This window comes from Myotis myotis, unplaced genomic scaffold (genome assembly GCF_014108235.1).
Source record: "Myotis myotis isolate mMyoMyo1 unplaced genomic scaffold, mMyoMyo1.p scaffold_m19_p_5, whole genome shotgun sequence".
Lineage (NCBI taxonomy): Eukaryota > Metazoa > Chordata > Mammalia > Chiroptera > Vespertilionidae > Myotis > Myotis myotis.
The window spans coordinates 38,454,886-38,472,162 of record NW_023416357.1 but is presented as its reverse complement, the minus strand read 5'-3'; the positions used below and the strand labels follow the sequence as shown (position 1 = coordinate 38,472,162).

Here is a 17,277-nt window from a genome sequence, read left to right as displayed (position 1 = left end):
TATATTCCTATTTTTTTCTCAAATATTAGAGATCTATTTATTTATCCTCTCATTCTGGTAAATGATGTAGGTAGACTTTACTGAGCACATTCTGAGCCCCTGCTTATTTAGCCATAACAACTCTTCTTGTGTTGCTGGACCCAGAATTAGTTATTGCTCTTGGTCCCAGAAGTTTATACTTCTTGGCTAGGGACAATCCATGGCAGAAGTGTGACCCGTAAAATGATAGGGGGAACAAGAATGACAATGACTGAATTGGCTCTACCAATATCAAGTCATTTAGGTTTAAGTTACTACATTTGATAGTGTGCTGAGTTATTTAAATATATAACATTTCTTTTTAATTAAAAAGTATTTAGTATACATGGAAGAAAATTTCAAACTAGACAGAAAGGGTACAAAGTGAAGTCTCTCTTTATTAGCATCAAGTCCTAATGCTACGTCAAAGGCATCTAGTCAGCCCTCCACATCCATGGACTCCCAAAAGGGGATAAAAAACAGTACAGGCTTTTATGGGGAAAAATATGCATATAACCAGACCTTTGCAGTTCAAACTGGCACTACCCAAGTATCATCTGTGTATTAATTATAGTATAGCTATGTATCTATATCAAGAAATGATTAGAGATAGATGTATATGATATGGGAAGATCTCCATGATAATTTATTATCAATTAGGAAGAGCAGATTAGAGCCCTGGCCAGCTTGGATCAGTGGTTAGAGCATCACCTGGAAACCAAAGGGTTGCGGGTTTGATTCCCAGTCAAGGGCACGTACCTGGGTTGCAGGTTCGATCCCTAGCCCCAGTTGGGGCACATGCAGGAGGCAACCAATCAATGTCACATTGATATTTCTCTCTCCCTCTCCCTTCCTTCTACTCTCTTAAAATCAATGGAAAAAATATCCGTGGGTGAGAATTAACAACAACCAAAGAACAGGTTAGAAAACATATAATTTAACAATATTTCTTAGTATAGGTGCACCATAATTAAAGTAATGAGGTTATGTATTTATCCAGCATTTTAACAGAAATAGCTCAGGTTGTAAAATTTTTAAACACCATTTAGATTTGGACATGTTTTTTTGATAAAACACAGATAAAATAAATGTTACCAGTTTAGCATACCTCAAGTAAAGGGAAGAGATCTTTATCTTCATCCTTTAACATGTTCCATTTCTGGATCAGTGGAGGCATTAGCATCTGAATATATTCCTATTTACAATAATAAAAAACACATAAAGCTCCACTGTCATACGTTAACAAGTCCATTTTGAGTCTATGAAAATTAAAACCCATTTAGAGTAATTGTGTAAAATAATTACAGAATGTATTTTAAGACTCTTTGCACCTTTAAAATTTTTATTTTGCCTATCTTTTTAATTTATATGACTTTGTTCTAGTTTTAAGTCATCTTTTATCCTTTTTGAAACAAAATATATACAAATATACCATACATAAAAATTACTTGATCACAATCAAGAATGATTCATGTAAGTTTTACTCTTTAGTGACTGAATTTTTTAATTCTGGCACTTGTGACATGTAATATGGCTCTAGTTGCACAGTATGTTAGAAAGGACAGGTTTACCTTATTGGGGCATTTGTAGAAAAAGATTCGTAATCATTTAAGTATCTTTATTTAAACTGAAGAATCCATAAAACCAAGTAAATAAATGTAGTAATAATATAAACAAGGGGCCTCGATTCTAAAGGTTCTGATTTAAGACATTCAGAAGAACACCCCTCCAAACCAACCAACCAACCAACCAATATCAAAGTAAACCCACAAACCAAGTGTCTTGCATCAAGTTTTAAGTATAACTTATAAACACAGACAATTTCTTAAGAATTGCCATGTAGCAATCATAAACAAAATCCATTCCTTAGCAGGAAATTTTGAGCTATATTAAAATTCTAATACTACAAATCCAATCCCGTACTCTTCTTCTACTCTGAACACTACTAGAGACAGTTTGGCTCCCTCGCCATATTTCTTCTGTATCAATCACTATTAGCATTTTTAACCTATTACCCCAATTTCTATTTGTTTTATCTAGTGTATTCCCCATACTTGAAAATTCTGGTGAGAAAACAAAAATGTCTAGATGTGATACTCTAAAGCAGGGGTCCTCAAACTTTTTAAACAGGGGGCTAGTTCACTGTCCCTCAGACTGTTGGAGGGCCGGACTATAGTTTAAAAAAAAACTATGAACAAATTCCTGTGCACACTGCACATATCTTATTTTGAAGTAAAAAAACAAAACGGGAACAAATACAATATTTGTATTTGCATGTGGCCCGCGGGCCGTAGTTTGAGGACCCCTGCTCTAAAGCTACAGTATTTATAAAGTGGTAGATACAATATTTTAAATTTTACAGGGTATAAAAACTTTATTCCTTTTCCTTTAGTCAGTCTACAAAGTGTTTTACATTCATGAGAGATGCTGCTGTTAATTTCCAAACCAAGCACATATTTATTTTCATAATAGTTAATCACAGACACTTACTGGTTTGTTTAAATGATGTCCTACTGAATCTGCTAATGTTCCTATGGCATCATAAAGAATAAGCAAGTTCTTATGCTGGTATTTGCTAAATGCAAAGACCAAGGTATCAAGTATATAAGCAAGGTAAGGAACAAGTTCTGTGCAAGCCTCCTCTTCTAGGGTAGCAAAGGCACTGTAATTAGAGAGAAAGAGAGTATTAGTGTTGGGAAAAGGAACAGTTTAACAGCTACTCAAGTAGGTACACTAAGTGACAGATGACAGGTCACTGAGGGACTTTCTGTGGAGTTACAGTAGTTGACCTACAGGCTAATGTGAATCGGCTCTTTGTTATTGCTTCAAGAGTATAGCCCAGGGGTGGGCAAACTTTGTGACTCGAGGGCCACAATAGGTTCTTAAACTGGGCTGGAGGGCCGGAACAAAAGCATGGAGGGAGTGTATGTGTGAACTAATATAAATTCAAAGTAAACATCATTACATAAAAGGGTACGGTCTTTTTTTTTTTTTTAGTTTTATTCATTTCAAAAGGGTCGGATCCGGCCCGCGGGCCGTAGTTTGCCCACGGCTGGTACAGCCCTTGCCAGCACAACTCCAGACACCCATGGAAATTAGGCTGCAAGATAATTATACTGTTGTCATAGCCAGTGAGAGGGAAAAAAAGTTTAAGAAACACAAAGGCTGATGTCTAGTTAATCACATTTGTATTTACAAAATCATAAGGTGTAAGCTACAGATAATAATAAAAACCGCATTAATGGTTTAATACCAACATTTCATACAAGGCTGAAAATTAGTTTCTCATCGACATACCCACTCCTTTCCCACACAATGAACATTTTGTTATGAATCTGTCCTACCTGCAGGCAGCTTCTTGTACTCTCTTGTTGCTATCCAGGATACGCTTTAGCAATTCTGTCATTAATGGCTTCAGGTACGTGTCTGGGGGCTGGCTGACTACCCAATGTGCATAGCGGCTCAGAGTCCAGCACGTTATGGAACGTACAAGAGCCTTTTTATCAGAGAGGCACTGAATAAGGTGAGGAATGAGCTCAGGCAAGTATGGAATCATGCCTTGCATACAACCTAGGGAAAAAAATCACCAAAAACTTTCAGAAAATGCTAAAATATGGTTAAAAAGCCCTTTCAGTAAATATTAAACTGACACACACATCCATGAAAAATATTCAGATCACCTCCACTGTAATAAATATACTGTAATAATCTGTTCTAAAATTATTAAAAACTGAAACGAGACCTAACTGCTCTTAAGTATCTTCCAACAGGGTAAAGAAAGCTCATTTTACTTCTGCTACACAAATTATGACTTTTAGAACTGCCTTTAAAATGCTTCAAGTTCTTCTAGATAGATGTTTACAACTAAGGACAGAATAATAACTAACCCTTATACTAGCAGAGAACAATGACACTCTTGACTTACATCAGTGATGGCGAACCTATGACACGCGTGTCAGAGGTGACACGCGAACTCATTTTTTTGGTTGATTTTTCTTTGTTAAATGGCATTTAAATATATAAAATAAATATCAAAAATATAAGTCTTAAAAAAAAATATATATATATAAGTCTTTGTTTTACTATGGTTGCAAATATCAAAAAATTTCTATATGTGACACGGCACCAGAGTTAAGTTAGGGTTTTTCAAAATGCTGACACGCCGAGCTCAAAAGGTTCGCCATCACTGACTTACAATATTTTTTATACTTATTTATGGAACAAAGTTGTTTTTCTAGCAATGGTAATGCTTCTGACGGAGTCCTTGTCCTCTCATTCTATTTCTTTTATCATAACAAAAGCATTTGCAAAATATTTGGCTGGGGTTAGAAGCAAGCCGATGGCTGTTTAGTTAATAATTGTTAACCAGTCTAAAGCAAACACTTTCTAATATGGCTTTTGGATTCAAATATCCTATTCAAGGTTAATGTGGATCATAGTTTTCTCTACCCCACATCAGGAAAACAAGAGCAAAGCATATAAATTTGAGTCAATAAATAGTCTTTGCTTATAGAGTAACAATTTCTTAAAATAGCCTAGTAGCACTGGCATTCTAAATTTCAAATGTGACTTAAGACTTACCTTCAGCAATTGCTCCTAAAACCAAGATGCCTGATTCTTTAACAACCCATTCAGGATGAAAAAGTAATTCTTTCAAAAGGGGCAAAATATGTGGCAAAAGCTCATCACGATACACATTTGCAAGAACATCTAAGGCAGCAGCAGAACATTTTCCTAAGGAAATATTTAATTCAAAAATATTACATTAACCTCCATTATTGTTTAGTTATACATATGTAAAATGAGTATTGCTATACACTTAACCTTTACAGAGTTTCAAAGAATTCAGTTAAATTGGAGGCTGTCTGTCACATGAAAAAAGTTCTATTAACAAGAGTATGTTTTTATGACCAAGAATCAGCAATCAAACTATAAATTGGAACAAAAGTTGCCAGTACATGATGCATAAAATATGCTAGAAAACATTCTTTATAGACTAAGAAACTATTGACTATCAGACGATATAACAACGCAGATTTCATTTAACACAATAATTTAGAAAAGAACAAAAATATAATTGTGTCCAAATTTTCCCCAATGTGAACTAGGCAAAATAAATGATTACAAAGTATTAGACAATGGTAATATCCATTCTTTAAAAAAAGCTGTTATATTGACAAGAAGTAATAACTTACTCATCAATAAGGGTCTTAAGTTATACTGTATGGTAGATCCATGCAAATGATTATGCTGCCATGAAACAGATGAAATCTAGATATAGAATGTTATACGATACCAGAGGCCCAGTACACGACATTCGTGCACTCAGGGGTCCCTTAGCCTGGCCTGCGCCCTTTTGCAGTCCAGGAGCCCTTGGGGGATGTCTGACTGATGACTTAAGCCCTCAGTAGGATACTCTTGTGCTGCCTGCCGCGGAGGCGGGAGAGGCTCTAACCACCGCTGGTGCGCTCACCAGCTGTGAGCCCAGCTTCTGGCTGAGCAGCGGCACTGACCACCAGAGGGCAGCTCCTGTGTTGAGTGTCTGCACCCTGGTTGTCAGTGTGTGTCATAGCAACAGGTCAGACACTTAGCATATTAGTGACCTGATGCATGGATTCATGCACATGGAAAGGAAATTAATTAGAAGGTGACTGCCAGGGTGGGACTGGGTGAGATGAGCCAGACATGCCCTGGAGCCAACCTCCTGTGGTCCCTCCCAGGCCGGCTGCACCTGGGTTGGTGCCGTAACTCAAAAGGCATCTGTGGAGTGAGCGGGGTCCCTCCGGTAAGTAGGGTCCCTAGGCCTAGCCTGCGAAGATCGGGCTGCAATTGGCCTTCCGACATCCCCCGAGGGATCCTGGAGTGCGAGAGGGCACTTTGCAAAGTTGCTGTCGTACAGGGTGTGGAAACACAAATGCAAGTGTGCAGTAAGCCATTTCCAGGGCCCACAGTGCTCCAACAACAACATAACCCATGGCTGAAGATGGAATCAGTAGCCCTGCGAGGAATTGGGCTCCCTCCTCTCTGGTTTCGGGTGCGTCACCCGAGAACTGCTGCTGCCAAGTCACTGCAGCTCGGCAGCTACTGCGTTGAGCATCTGCCCCTTGGTGGTCAGTGTGCGTCACAGCGACTGGTTGGACAGTAGGAGGGACACTTAGCATATCAGGCTTATATATATATAGATATGGAAAAGAATGAGCAGAGTACACATAATCTGATTTCATTTTTTCAGCCTTTTCTCCTAAAAGAGATATACATGTTTTTCTGTATGTGCACAGAAAAACTTCTGTAAGGATATAGAGATGGGTGAGATGTAAAGAGGAAGTATCCCCCAATCAAGTGTACATTATTACTTTTGAAGAGTCATCTGTATTATAATGTTAATCCACCCCACCCTCAACATGAAAGCAAGGATACAGTGGGAGGTAACTTGTGAAAGTGAGATTTGGGTTCTAATACTAGATGTGTCAGCACTACTAGCTATATTGCCCATGGGCAAGTTTCTCTTTTTGCAGTTTCCTTACCTACGGAAGGCTGCCAGAAAGAGTAAATGTGATATGCATGCTAAGTCCTTGACCTAGTGCTAGGTATGTTAGGCACTCTAACTGGTAGTTATTTAACCAAATGAATTACACAGTCCAGGCTGATGATTCATGTCCTTAACCACTTCATAGTTAGTAGAAATCCAAGCACTCTGAATTACAGCAGTAGTTCTCACTGGGGGTAGTTTTATTTCCCAGAGGAAACATGGCAACGCCTGGAGACATTTGTTGGTTATCACAATTGTGTGTGTGTGTGTGTGTGTGTGTGTATGCGTGCGTGCGGGCTGCTGGCATCTACTGGGTAGAGGTCAGGGATGCTGGTAAACATCCTATAACATGCAGGATAGCCCCTACAACAAAGTCATGTGACCCAAAATGTCATTAGTGCTGAGGTTGAGTAATCCTGAACTAAAGCAGTGGAGTTTTAAAAACCAGTACGTAAGCAAGCAAACCACAGGTATCAAGGTTCTTCCCAACAGTTTTTAATTAGAGTGTGGTCTAGAATGCCCACAAATGATGTGGATTTGCAGCTAAGGATGAAAATGAACAGAGATTTAAAAAAAATATTTTGTAGTCTGACTATGACAAAGCAATTTATATTTTAGAATTATCCACGATAATCAGCCAATCCTCATGCAAATTAGTACAAAAATAAGTTTATGTAAGATAAACAGAAAGTTTATGGCCAAAGTTTATGGTTCCTATTTTTTTAAAAAATATATTTAGAAGAAGGGAGAGGAAGAGAGAAATAGAAAGATCAATGATGAGAGAATCACTGATTGGCTGCCTCCTGCACAACCCACAATGAGGATTAAACCCGCATCCCAGGCACGTGCACTGACCGGGAATCGAACTGTGAACTACTGGTTCATAGGTCGAAGCTCAACCACTGAGCCACAATGGCTGGGCCCTATTTTATAATATCAAACAAATCGAGAAATGATAGTTTGAATTATATTTAAAGAATAAATAAATAATAGCCGAAACCGGTTGGCTCAGTGGATAGAGCGTCAGCCTGCGGACTGAGAGGTCCTGGGTTCGATTCCAGTCAAGGGCATGTACCTGGGTTGCGGGCACATCCCCGGTGGGGGATGTGCAAGAGGCAGCTGATCGATGTTTCTCTCTCATCGATGTTTCTGGCTCTCTCTATCTCTCTCCCTTCCTCTCTATGAAAAATCAATAAAATATATTAAAAAAAAAAAAAGAATAAATAAATATAAGAACAGGTCCATCAGAAAAACACAAACCAAAACTATATCTACTTCACATATACCAGGACAGCTATGATAAAAGTTAACAACTGTTGGCAAGCAAGAAACTGCAATCTTAAGACACTGATGGTGGGAAAGTTAGTGGTGGAGCCATTTTGGAAAACAGCCTTGTAGCTTCTCAAAAGGTTAAGCAGTTAACAAATGACCTAGTAATCCCACTCCTGAGTATACGTATATTTAAGAGAACTGAAAACATACATCTACACATACACTTTACAGAAGCGTTCACAGCATCATTACTCACAACAGCCAAAAGGGGGAAACAACCAAATGTCCATCAGCTGAGAAACGGATAAATAAGATGTAATAAATCCATACAATGAGCTATTTTTCCACATGCTACAACATGGGTGAATCATACAACACCTCATATTGTATGATTCCATTTATAGAAAAGTCTAGAACAGGCAAATTCATATATACAGAATATAGACTAGTAGTTACTTAGAGCTGAGGGACTCGGAGAAAATGGAAATGACTGCTAATGAGAATGGAGTTTCTTTCTGGGGTGATGAAAATGTCCCAAAATTTACTGTGGTGATGGTTGCACAACTATGAATACATTAAAAACTACTGAATTGCACTGTTTAATGGGTGAATTGTATGGTATGTAAATTATTCCTCAATAAAGTTGTTACCAAAGCAGGCAACTGTGCTTTTCCCTCTCCAACTTACTTAGATTCCAGTCAGAAATTGTATCGTCGTCATCAATTTCATCGTCATCATCGTCTTCCTCTTCAATGCCATCTTCATCATGCTGCTGGGCCACGGTCCTTGATCGATGAAAACGTGGCCTTATATCCTGTTCACTGTCAGGAATCGTTTCATCTTCTTCAACATCACCCTGTGTTGTTTTTTTAAAGGGAAAATTTTGGTGATAATCATTATAGGTTAATAATATGCACATGAGTGAAAGAACCAGAATACCTAGAGATGGGTCATGCATAGGATTCTGAAGTGCACCCCTTCCTTGTGAAGGGAGGAATAGACTATGACATGACACTTGTTAGGTATCAGGTACTTTCAACCACATTGTATTGCCTCCCACCAAGCTGGTACAACCTAGAGTACCTAAATCCCATGCAGATAATATTTAAGGCATTTTTATGCTTCTGCCTTTGAACTCTGCAGCATAATATATATATAAAACAGAAGCCTATTTACATAGGATTTATTCTAAATGTTTTATTAGTTGAATTCAAAGATTTACTAAGTCAATAAAAATAATATTCCCCATTCACCAGAAAACAAGTTTTCTTACCTTAAGTAGGATAATATCTATATCTGAGTACTTCATGCCATTCACTAACACAGGAATCAACCTATAAGAAAATAAATTCATGAAACAAGGAACTAAAGATGAATAAAATTATGAAGGAGTCTTAACAAATTTTTGTATACCAATAATACCAATGATAAGCCCTGGCTGGTATAGCCCAGTTGGTTAGTGTGTCATCCCGATATGCCAAGGTATCAAGTTCAATCCCTGGTCAGGGCACATATAAGGAGCAACCAAAGAATGCATAAGCGGAACAATAAATCCATGCCTCTTTCCCCCTAAAATTAATAAATAATAAAAACAAACCAAGGAGACAACCACCACTAACAATGTCTTAGAGCATATTTTGTGCTGTCTGACCTTCTCAAATGATGAGTATTCGTAATATATGTTGTAGTCCTTTTACAACTCATGTACAAGATCCGCCTCAGAGGTTCTCAACCTGTGGGTCACGACCCCTTTGGCGGTCGAATGACCCTTTCACTGGGGTCGCCTAAGACCATCCTGCATATCTGATATTTACATTACGATTCATAACAGTAGCAACATTACAGTTATGAAGTAGCAACCAAAATAATTTTATGGTTGGGTCACAACATGAGGAACTGTATTTAAAGGGCCAGAAGGTTGAGAACCACTGCGCTAGATAGAATCTTAGAGGAAATAAGATTAATAGTGCTTAGAAATAAAAATAAAAAGAACAGCAATTTCTTCTCTAAGAATTTATCCCAAATATACCAACAAACATTTGCTTAAAAAAAAAAAAAAAACTTCACCTAAGTTGCCGGGAGCCGGTCCATCCTTGCTGTTTCAAAGGACCTGGCATATATGGCATACTGTTCTTAATATGTTTGCTCACCTTCTTGGCACTATGTGTTTTAACCAAGGTCTCTGAGAAAGGTTGTTTCCCCAGGGAGGGATTTTCCCCTGAAGTTAGGGAGGGAATAAAACCTCTTAACTAGTGCCAGGTGGGTAATTAATCACTTTAACTACGAACAATCATGCTTAAGCTACATAATCTTTACCCCCTGGAATGGAGATAAGAAACGCCCTAACCTTTGTAATAGAGATTGGTAGGATTGAATCAACTGGTATAAATACAGATGTAGTAAGACAGCAAGACACAGAACTTAGAATACGGAACCAGGAGAGACAGAACCTAGGCACAGAACCTACACAGAACGTTCCCTACAGACAGAAGAATTTCGCTAGCTCTTCAGTTTTTGTAAAAAGTAATATTGATTTATATAACTCTTAGAATTAGATGATCCTATGTTAAGAAACAAGCAAATCATAAAAGTGGTACCACACATTAGGGAGAAAAGTAATAAATGGATTTCCTAAAGAAAAAAAAAATCCGCTTAGCATGTGGTGTACTCTATTTCCAAATAAATTCCAGACAGACACTAGAATAAAATATAGGTGAAATTATTGCTTTTTTGGTGGGGAAAGAATTTATTGGAAAAGGAAGTTTACTGACTATATGAAAATGAGAACAAATACTGTAAATACTAAAAATAGATAACTCTGATAATACTACCACAAATTAAAACAAATGATTTTTTTCTTTGCTCATCCAGATGGTTAAGATTGGAGAAATTATAATTAATGGCTGATAAAAGTTGTGACACGATGGGACACTCTAAGTGGGGTGTAAATCCGCATGACTTCACTAGAGAACAATTTGGAATATTTATGAAGAATCCCAAAATGTTCAGTCCTTTGATCCTGGCACAAATCATTTCTAGGAATTCTATGTGAGAGAAATAACCACTTATGAACAGAAAAAGATGCTTACTACAGGATTATTTGGTTAAAAAAAAGAAAGGAGCAAACAACTTAAATAGTCAACAACTGAAGAAAAGTTAATCATATATATGTGGTACGCACACTATGATGGAATAGTTCTCAAAGTTTAAAGACTAATGACCTGGAGGAAAAGTATACAACATTCAAGAACTGAAAAGAGCAAACCACAAAACAGTATTATCAGAATTTTAAGCACTAACTATAGCTAGATGCTACATTAAGTGTTTTATAAATTATCAAATGTAATTTGTCCTGAAATAGCCTGAATATATGGTTTTTGGTATATGGCAACAATACATAAAAAATACTAATAGTGATTACTCAGGGTGGTGAAAATCCAAAACATTTTAAGTTTTCTGCATTTTAATTTTCTTCCATGAGACTGTATTGCTTACTTTTCAAACGTTAGCAAGCATTACTTTTAAATATCTGATTTTAATGCAAATTAAGTCATTGCATTGTACATCTATAACCAATACGTTTTGTTAACTATCTACACTAATAAAAGAGAAACATGCAAATTGGTGTCACTCCGCTACGCCCACCAGCCAATCAGAGCAACTATGCAAATTAACCCAACAAATATGGAGGTTAATTTGCATACACAGGCACGGAGCGAAGACTGAAGGCTCCGGCTGGAATGAAGACTGAAGACTGAAGAGGCTGGCTTCTACGCTGCGGCCACAGCTGAGAAGCCAAGTCTCGTTGCAGCCGGACCAAAGGCCGGTGCCCAGGTGCTGGCAGCCAGGGGAAGGAAAGCCTATTGCGCGAATCTTGCAACGGGCTTCTAGTATCTCAATAAAACTGGAAAAAACATACAAACAAACCCTGATCCAACAGCATTCATTGAGTTAAAACAGCCTTAACAATAGGTTAACCAAAAATTTCATAACATCACAACTAGTGGGAAATCATTTTCTTTGGTAAAAATCCCACCAGAATCCATGGTCAAATTACAAGAATTATATAAAAAAATGACAACTGTGCCACAAATTATCCAAAATTAAGTATGACTTAGAATAAACCATGCTCACGATTTTAAAGAAATTTAGTCGCTTCTTGAAAAATCTCTACTAATACCAACAATAAAATTAATTTTGGCCGAAACCGGTTTGGCTCAGTGGATGGAGCGTCGGCCTGCAGACTGAAGGGTCCCGGGTTCGATTCCGGTCAAGGGCATGTACCTGGGTTGCGCGCATATCCCCAGTGGGAGATGTGCAGGAGGCAGCTGATCGATGTTTCTGACTCTCTATCTCTCTCCCTTCCTCTCTGTAAAAAATCAATAAAATATATTAAAAAAAAAAATTGATGTTTCTAAAAAAAAAAAAAAATTAATTTTGACTTGTTTAGAACTTAACTCCCTGATGATAGAAGAATTCCACCAAAAATACAAAAGTGAGGAATCACTGTTAAATTTAAGAACAAGGTAGAATTCATTAAGAAGGAACACTTACTTAGGAAGGTGTCTTACAAGTACATCTTTGCATATTGGTTGCTCAGCCAAAGTTAGCCAAAATTCACAGGCTTCTAAAGCCACATTTTCATCTTGATCTTGGGTCCTCAGTAGCATGTACTGTAAAAAAAAGGAGCCTCAATATTAATCAGTTAAAATCATGCAATTAAAATAAACCTCTATTACAGCAAGTTAATAGTTCTTTGCTATGGCCCGTTTCAATCTTTAAAAAAAGCTTCCTAGTTAATTTTAAAATGCAACCAAACTTAAGAACTGCTGCTCTTGAATGTTGCCTAATGAAAAGTATTCAATGCATTATTATTTAGCTGTTCCGTATGGATGTATTTTGTTTTATGAAACCACTGAGATTTTTAAAAATATGAGTATTAATAATAAAACATTAAGTCTTTGTAGAAACAGCAAAATAAAACCCTCCATTAAATCTTTCTTAAAATGAAGAATCTTTTTATAACATACTAGAGGCCCGGTGCATGAAATTCGTGCACTGGGGGGAGAGGGGGGGAGGTGGTGGTGGTGTGTGGTTGTCTCTCAACCCAGCCTGCCCCCCTCATAGTCCGGGAGCCCTCAGGGGATGCAGTCTAGCCTCCCTCTGCAGGAGGCAACTGGCTGATCAGGGGAAGGTGCCACCCCCATCACCCCACTGCTGCTGCCACTGCCGGCCACCACAGCTGCCAAGGTGTTTTCATCAACACAGACTCCAGTCCCTTCACCATGAAAAAAAGAACTTTCTTTAGGCATTTTCAAGATGTCTCTTTCATAGGATATGACATTTCTTTCTTTCTTCCTTCCTCCCTCCTTCCTTTTTTATCTTCACAGGATATTTTCCCATTGATTTTTAGAGAGCATGGAAGAGAGTGGGAAAGCCAGAGAGAAACATCAATGTGAGAGGCACACTTCGATTGGTTGCCTCCTGCATGAGCCATGACCTGGGCCCCGGCCAGGGAGGAGCCTGCAACCTAGGTACATGGCCTTGATCAGAATTGAACCCGGCCCCCCTGCAGGTTTGTGTCTCTACTCCGGCCCTAGCAGCCCAGTGCCATGGCTGTGGGGCTGGGGCTGGGGGCTGGCCCCCCTTGAGGGTTTGTGTCTCCAGCTCCAGGGCTGGGCACAGGCTGCCCTGTCTGTTGTTCTCTCAGGCTCTGGGCTCACGCCAGGCCCCTCCTTCTGAGCTGGTCATGACGGTTACAGCATCCCAGCCTAATTTGCATATTACCTCTTTATTTATATAGATCTATTCAAGGTGTCTCTTGTAAGTATATATTTCATGTATTTAAAGATATATATGTATATATAATACAATTACAAAAGTCTTTTTAAATTTAGAAAGTGACATTTCTTAGTGCAATTATAATTTGTAGTTTCCAACAAAATAAGTTTATCATGTGCTTTGAATATACCAGGCCAAATTCACTCTTAGTTGGAGGAACACTGCTCCCAAATCTAAAGGCATATTGTCTAAATCTCTTTAAAAAATCCTTATATGCAAAATCAAAATAAACATAAGAGTCACACATTATTCCCAATGTACCTGGGACTTGGAATTGGGGTTAAGTGATGAATTCTTCATACACATCCTCTGCCTGATTGAAACATCTCACATGGAAAAATATGGCAATACAACAGTGTGTGGCAAGCCAACCCCTATTACATTCCATATCATATCCTACTACTATGCAGAGTATCTATACTAATAAAAGGGTAAATGCTGATTAATTAGATCGGACATCTTCCAGATAAAGGCACAATGGTGGGCGGGGCCGAGGCATAGGCGGTTAGGTGTGATCAGGCAGGCAGGCAGAGGCGGTTAGGGGCAATCAGGCGGGCAGGCAAAGGCAGTTAGGGGCATCAGGCAGAGGGGTTAGGGGTGATCAGGCAGGCAGGCAGAGGCGGTTAGGGGCAGTCAGTCAGGCAGAGGCGGTTAGGAGCAATCAGGCAGGCAGGCAGAGGCAGGGGCATCAGGCAGACAGGCAGGCAGAGGGGTTAGGGGTGATCAGGCAGGCAGGTGAGCAGTTAGGAGCCAGTGGTCCCTGTAAGATCGGGCCTAAACTGGCAGTCGGACATTCCTCAAGGGGTCCCAGATTGGAGAGGGTGCAGGCTGAGCTGAGGGACCCCCCTGCCCGTGTATGAATTTCATGCACCGGGCCTCTAGTTGCTGAAGAAACAATTGTAGCATTATAAATTAGACTCCCATCCCTGATATGGTCCTAGCAAATGATAAAATGTCTTTCTTAACTTTCTGGTTAACTCCAAACTCCTTAAGTTTTCAACTAACTCCACCTGATTCTTCTAAACACTTTATGGAGGAACAGGCTCCTCAGAGAAACTGTCATTTATTCCCATGTTATACTGCTACATATGCTTATCTCTACAATTATCTTTCCTAATGTTTTACAAAAGGCGTTGCTGCACATCATGAGTGCTAGCCTTTTAACAAATCTTAGACCCCATCCATTAAAAAGAGATCTCTCTCTGTACCACATGCACCTCTGAAAGTGAAAAGGGAGGAACTAGATGCACAATATTTAATACATTTGCAAATTATTTTGTTCTAGAAATAATTACATCTTATTATTTATTCCTTCCTTTAAATATGGCTCAACTATGATCAATAAATTTCCTAGTAAAATTATTTTAATCACATTTTAAAATCTAAATAGTTTGCCAGAACTATAGTGGTGATGTATTTTCTACTCAGAAATCTCTTTGTTAACATAAATCACAAGTTGATCAGATCAACTTTACCAGTAATGGGTAGAAAACTCTTAATGACACAAGAATATACCACAGAATCTCTTATTGAGCATTTAGCCTAACTCATACCTAGTAAACACAAATAATCGAAATATTTCCTAGTTATCCTGGTTAAAAGCTATTTACTACTATAAATAATGTTTCCTCTTTGAAACATCTTAATAAAAGCAATCAGTAAAAGCAATCAATCTTAAAACATCTTAAGTCTCATGAAAGAAAAATCACCATAAAGATAACTTATAATTTTAAGAAAATCATTTACTATTTTTATAGTCTCTCCCTAAAATGTGTTAAATAATATATATTAGAAAACAGTGGATGCATATTATACATTTTGTGCCCAAGATTTTTTGTGAAAGAAAGATGATGAAAGAACGTTTAAATTGCCTGTGTTACCTCAACTATATTATGCATGTGAGGAAGCAGGCGATCCATTCGAACTTCAAGCAGCATCACAAGTGCCCGGCACACATTTTTTCGTACCTCTGGTTCTTCATCCCCAGCCAATGCAAAGAGGTTCTATTACACAAGAAATATTTTTTCCTAATTAAGTACTCCAATACATTAGAAAAGTTTATAATAATAACCAGTAATCTGCAAGTTGGTAACATTTAAAAACCCTAAGAAAATATAGTACTAATAAAGACTGAATTAATTGGCCTACAACAGTGGTCGGCAAACTCATTAGTCAACAGAGCCAAATATCAACAGTACAACGATTGAAATTTCTTTTGAGAGCCAAATTTTTTAAACTTAACCTATATAGGTAGGTATATTGTTATTAACTTAATTAGGGTACTCCTAAGGCTTAGGAAGAGCCACACTCAAGGGGCCAAAGAGATGCATGTGGCTCGCGAGCCGCAGTTTGCCGACCACAGGCCTATAATATTCTATATAACTAGAGGCCTGCTGCACGAAGAGATTCATGCAATAGGACTTCCTTTGCCCTGGCACCCGGCACCCAGGCCTTCGCTCTGGCTGGGCTACAGCCGGAGCCGGCCCCGAAGTCAAAGCCTGCTCCACCAGCCCCAGGGCCGTGAGGCTTTTGCTGCTCTGCGGCCCCGGGGCCGTGAGGCTTCGCTGCTCTGGCCCCCAGGCCATCAGGCTTCGCTCCACCACTTGGAGCCTATGTATGCAATTTAACCGCCATCTTTGTTAGGTTAATTTGCATACTCTCCTGATTGGCTGGTTAGTGTAGCAAAGGTATGGTTAATTTACATGTTTGTCTATTATTAGGTAAGATAAGTGTAATATGCAAATCGACCGGACTGTAGAATGACCGGTCACTATGACGTGCACTGACCACCAGAGGGGCAGACACTCAAGGCAGAAGCTACCCCCAGCCCGCTACCCCCGATTGCCTGATTGGGGCCTGCTGGCCAACCTCTCAGTCCCTCCCCTTGGCCAGAAGGCTCTGATCGCCCAATGGGGAACAGGGAACTGGGGATGGGTGGCAGCAAACATGGGTGGCACTAGGCCAGCCGTGGGCAAACTATGGCCTGCAGGCCGGATCCGGCCCGTTTGAAATGAATAAAACTTAAAAAAAAAAAGACCGTACCCTTTTATGTAATGTTTACTTTGAATTTATATTAGTTCACACAAACACTCCATCCATGCTTTTGTTCTGGCCCTCCGGTCCAGTTTAAGAACCCATCGTGGCCCTCGAGTCAAAAAGTTTGCCCACCCCTGCACTAGGCCAAGGTGGGTGCAAGTTGGGCCCCGATCGCCCCACTGGTTGCCCCATACACAGAGGCTGATTTTCCCTGGCAGCCGGGGAAGACTGGCCCAGATCACAGGCCAGGCATAGGGACACTACCCGTGCACAAATTTCATGCACCGAGCCTCTATTAGATTATAAAATAAGACAAATGTAGAATGATAATTGCCAAAAATCATAGTTTTAGTAAATAATCTTAAAACCATTCTTTCTGAGAGAGTATGATTGGTTGTGTTTTGAGGTAACTTTTAGTTTGTGAGAATAAAACCATGTCATTGGGACACAGGGGCACTCATCCAGTTGATCCAGAAATAGCATTAAAATAGAATTTGATTTACCCTTGACAATTACTGTCTGTCAAGAGATTTAGTCCTACCAACTCTGATTCTTAAGGTGGTAACAGGTGCAGATTCTAT

General features: G+C 39.0%; 1 protein-coding gene across 4 annotated transcripts in view; it reads right to left on the bottom strand.

Moving 5' to 3' along the window:
• Window positions 1-17,277, bottom strand: part of TNPO1 (transportin 1) — a 90,275-nt gene that overhangs the window by 18,910 nt on the left and 54,088 nt on the right. For 2 of the 4 annotated variants that reach the window (XM_036310958.1, XM_036310959.1), the window contains exons 8-15: window positions 15,541-15,663; window positions 12,374-12,492; window positions 9,093-9,153; window positions 8,507-8,675; window positions 4,600-4,752; window positions 3,363-3,588; window positions 2,509-2,680; window positions 1,127-1,213 (exon numbers count right to left, since the gene is read on the bottom strand). In XM_036310958.1, the coding sequence (XP_036166851.1) occupies window positions 1,127-1,213; window positions 2,509-2,680; window positions 3,363-3,588; window positions 4,600-4,752; window positions 8,507-8,675; window positions 9,093-9,153; window positions 12,374-12,492; window positions 15,541-15,663 (1,110 nt within the window). Of the gene's footprint in view, window positions 1-1,126; window positions 1,214-2,508; window positions 2,681-3,362; window positions 3,589-4,599; window positions 4,753-8,506; window positions 8,676-9,092; window positions 9,154-12,373; window positions 12,493-15,540; window positions 15,664-17,277 lie in introns of those variants that run through there. The other 2 variants (XM_036310960.1, XM_036310961.1) reach the window with 2 other exon arrangements.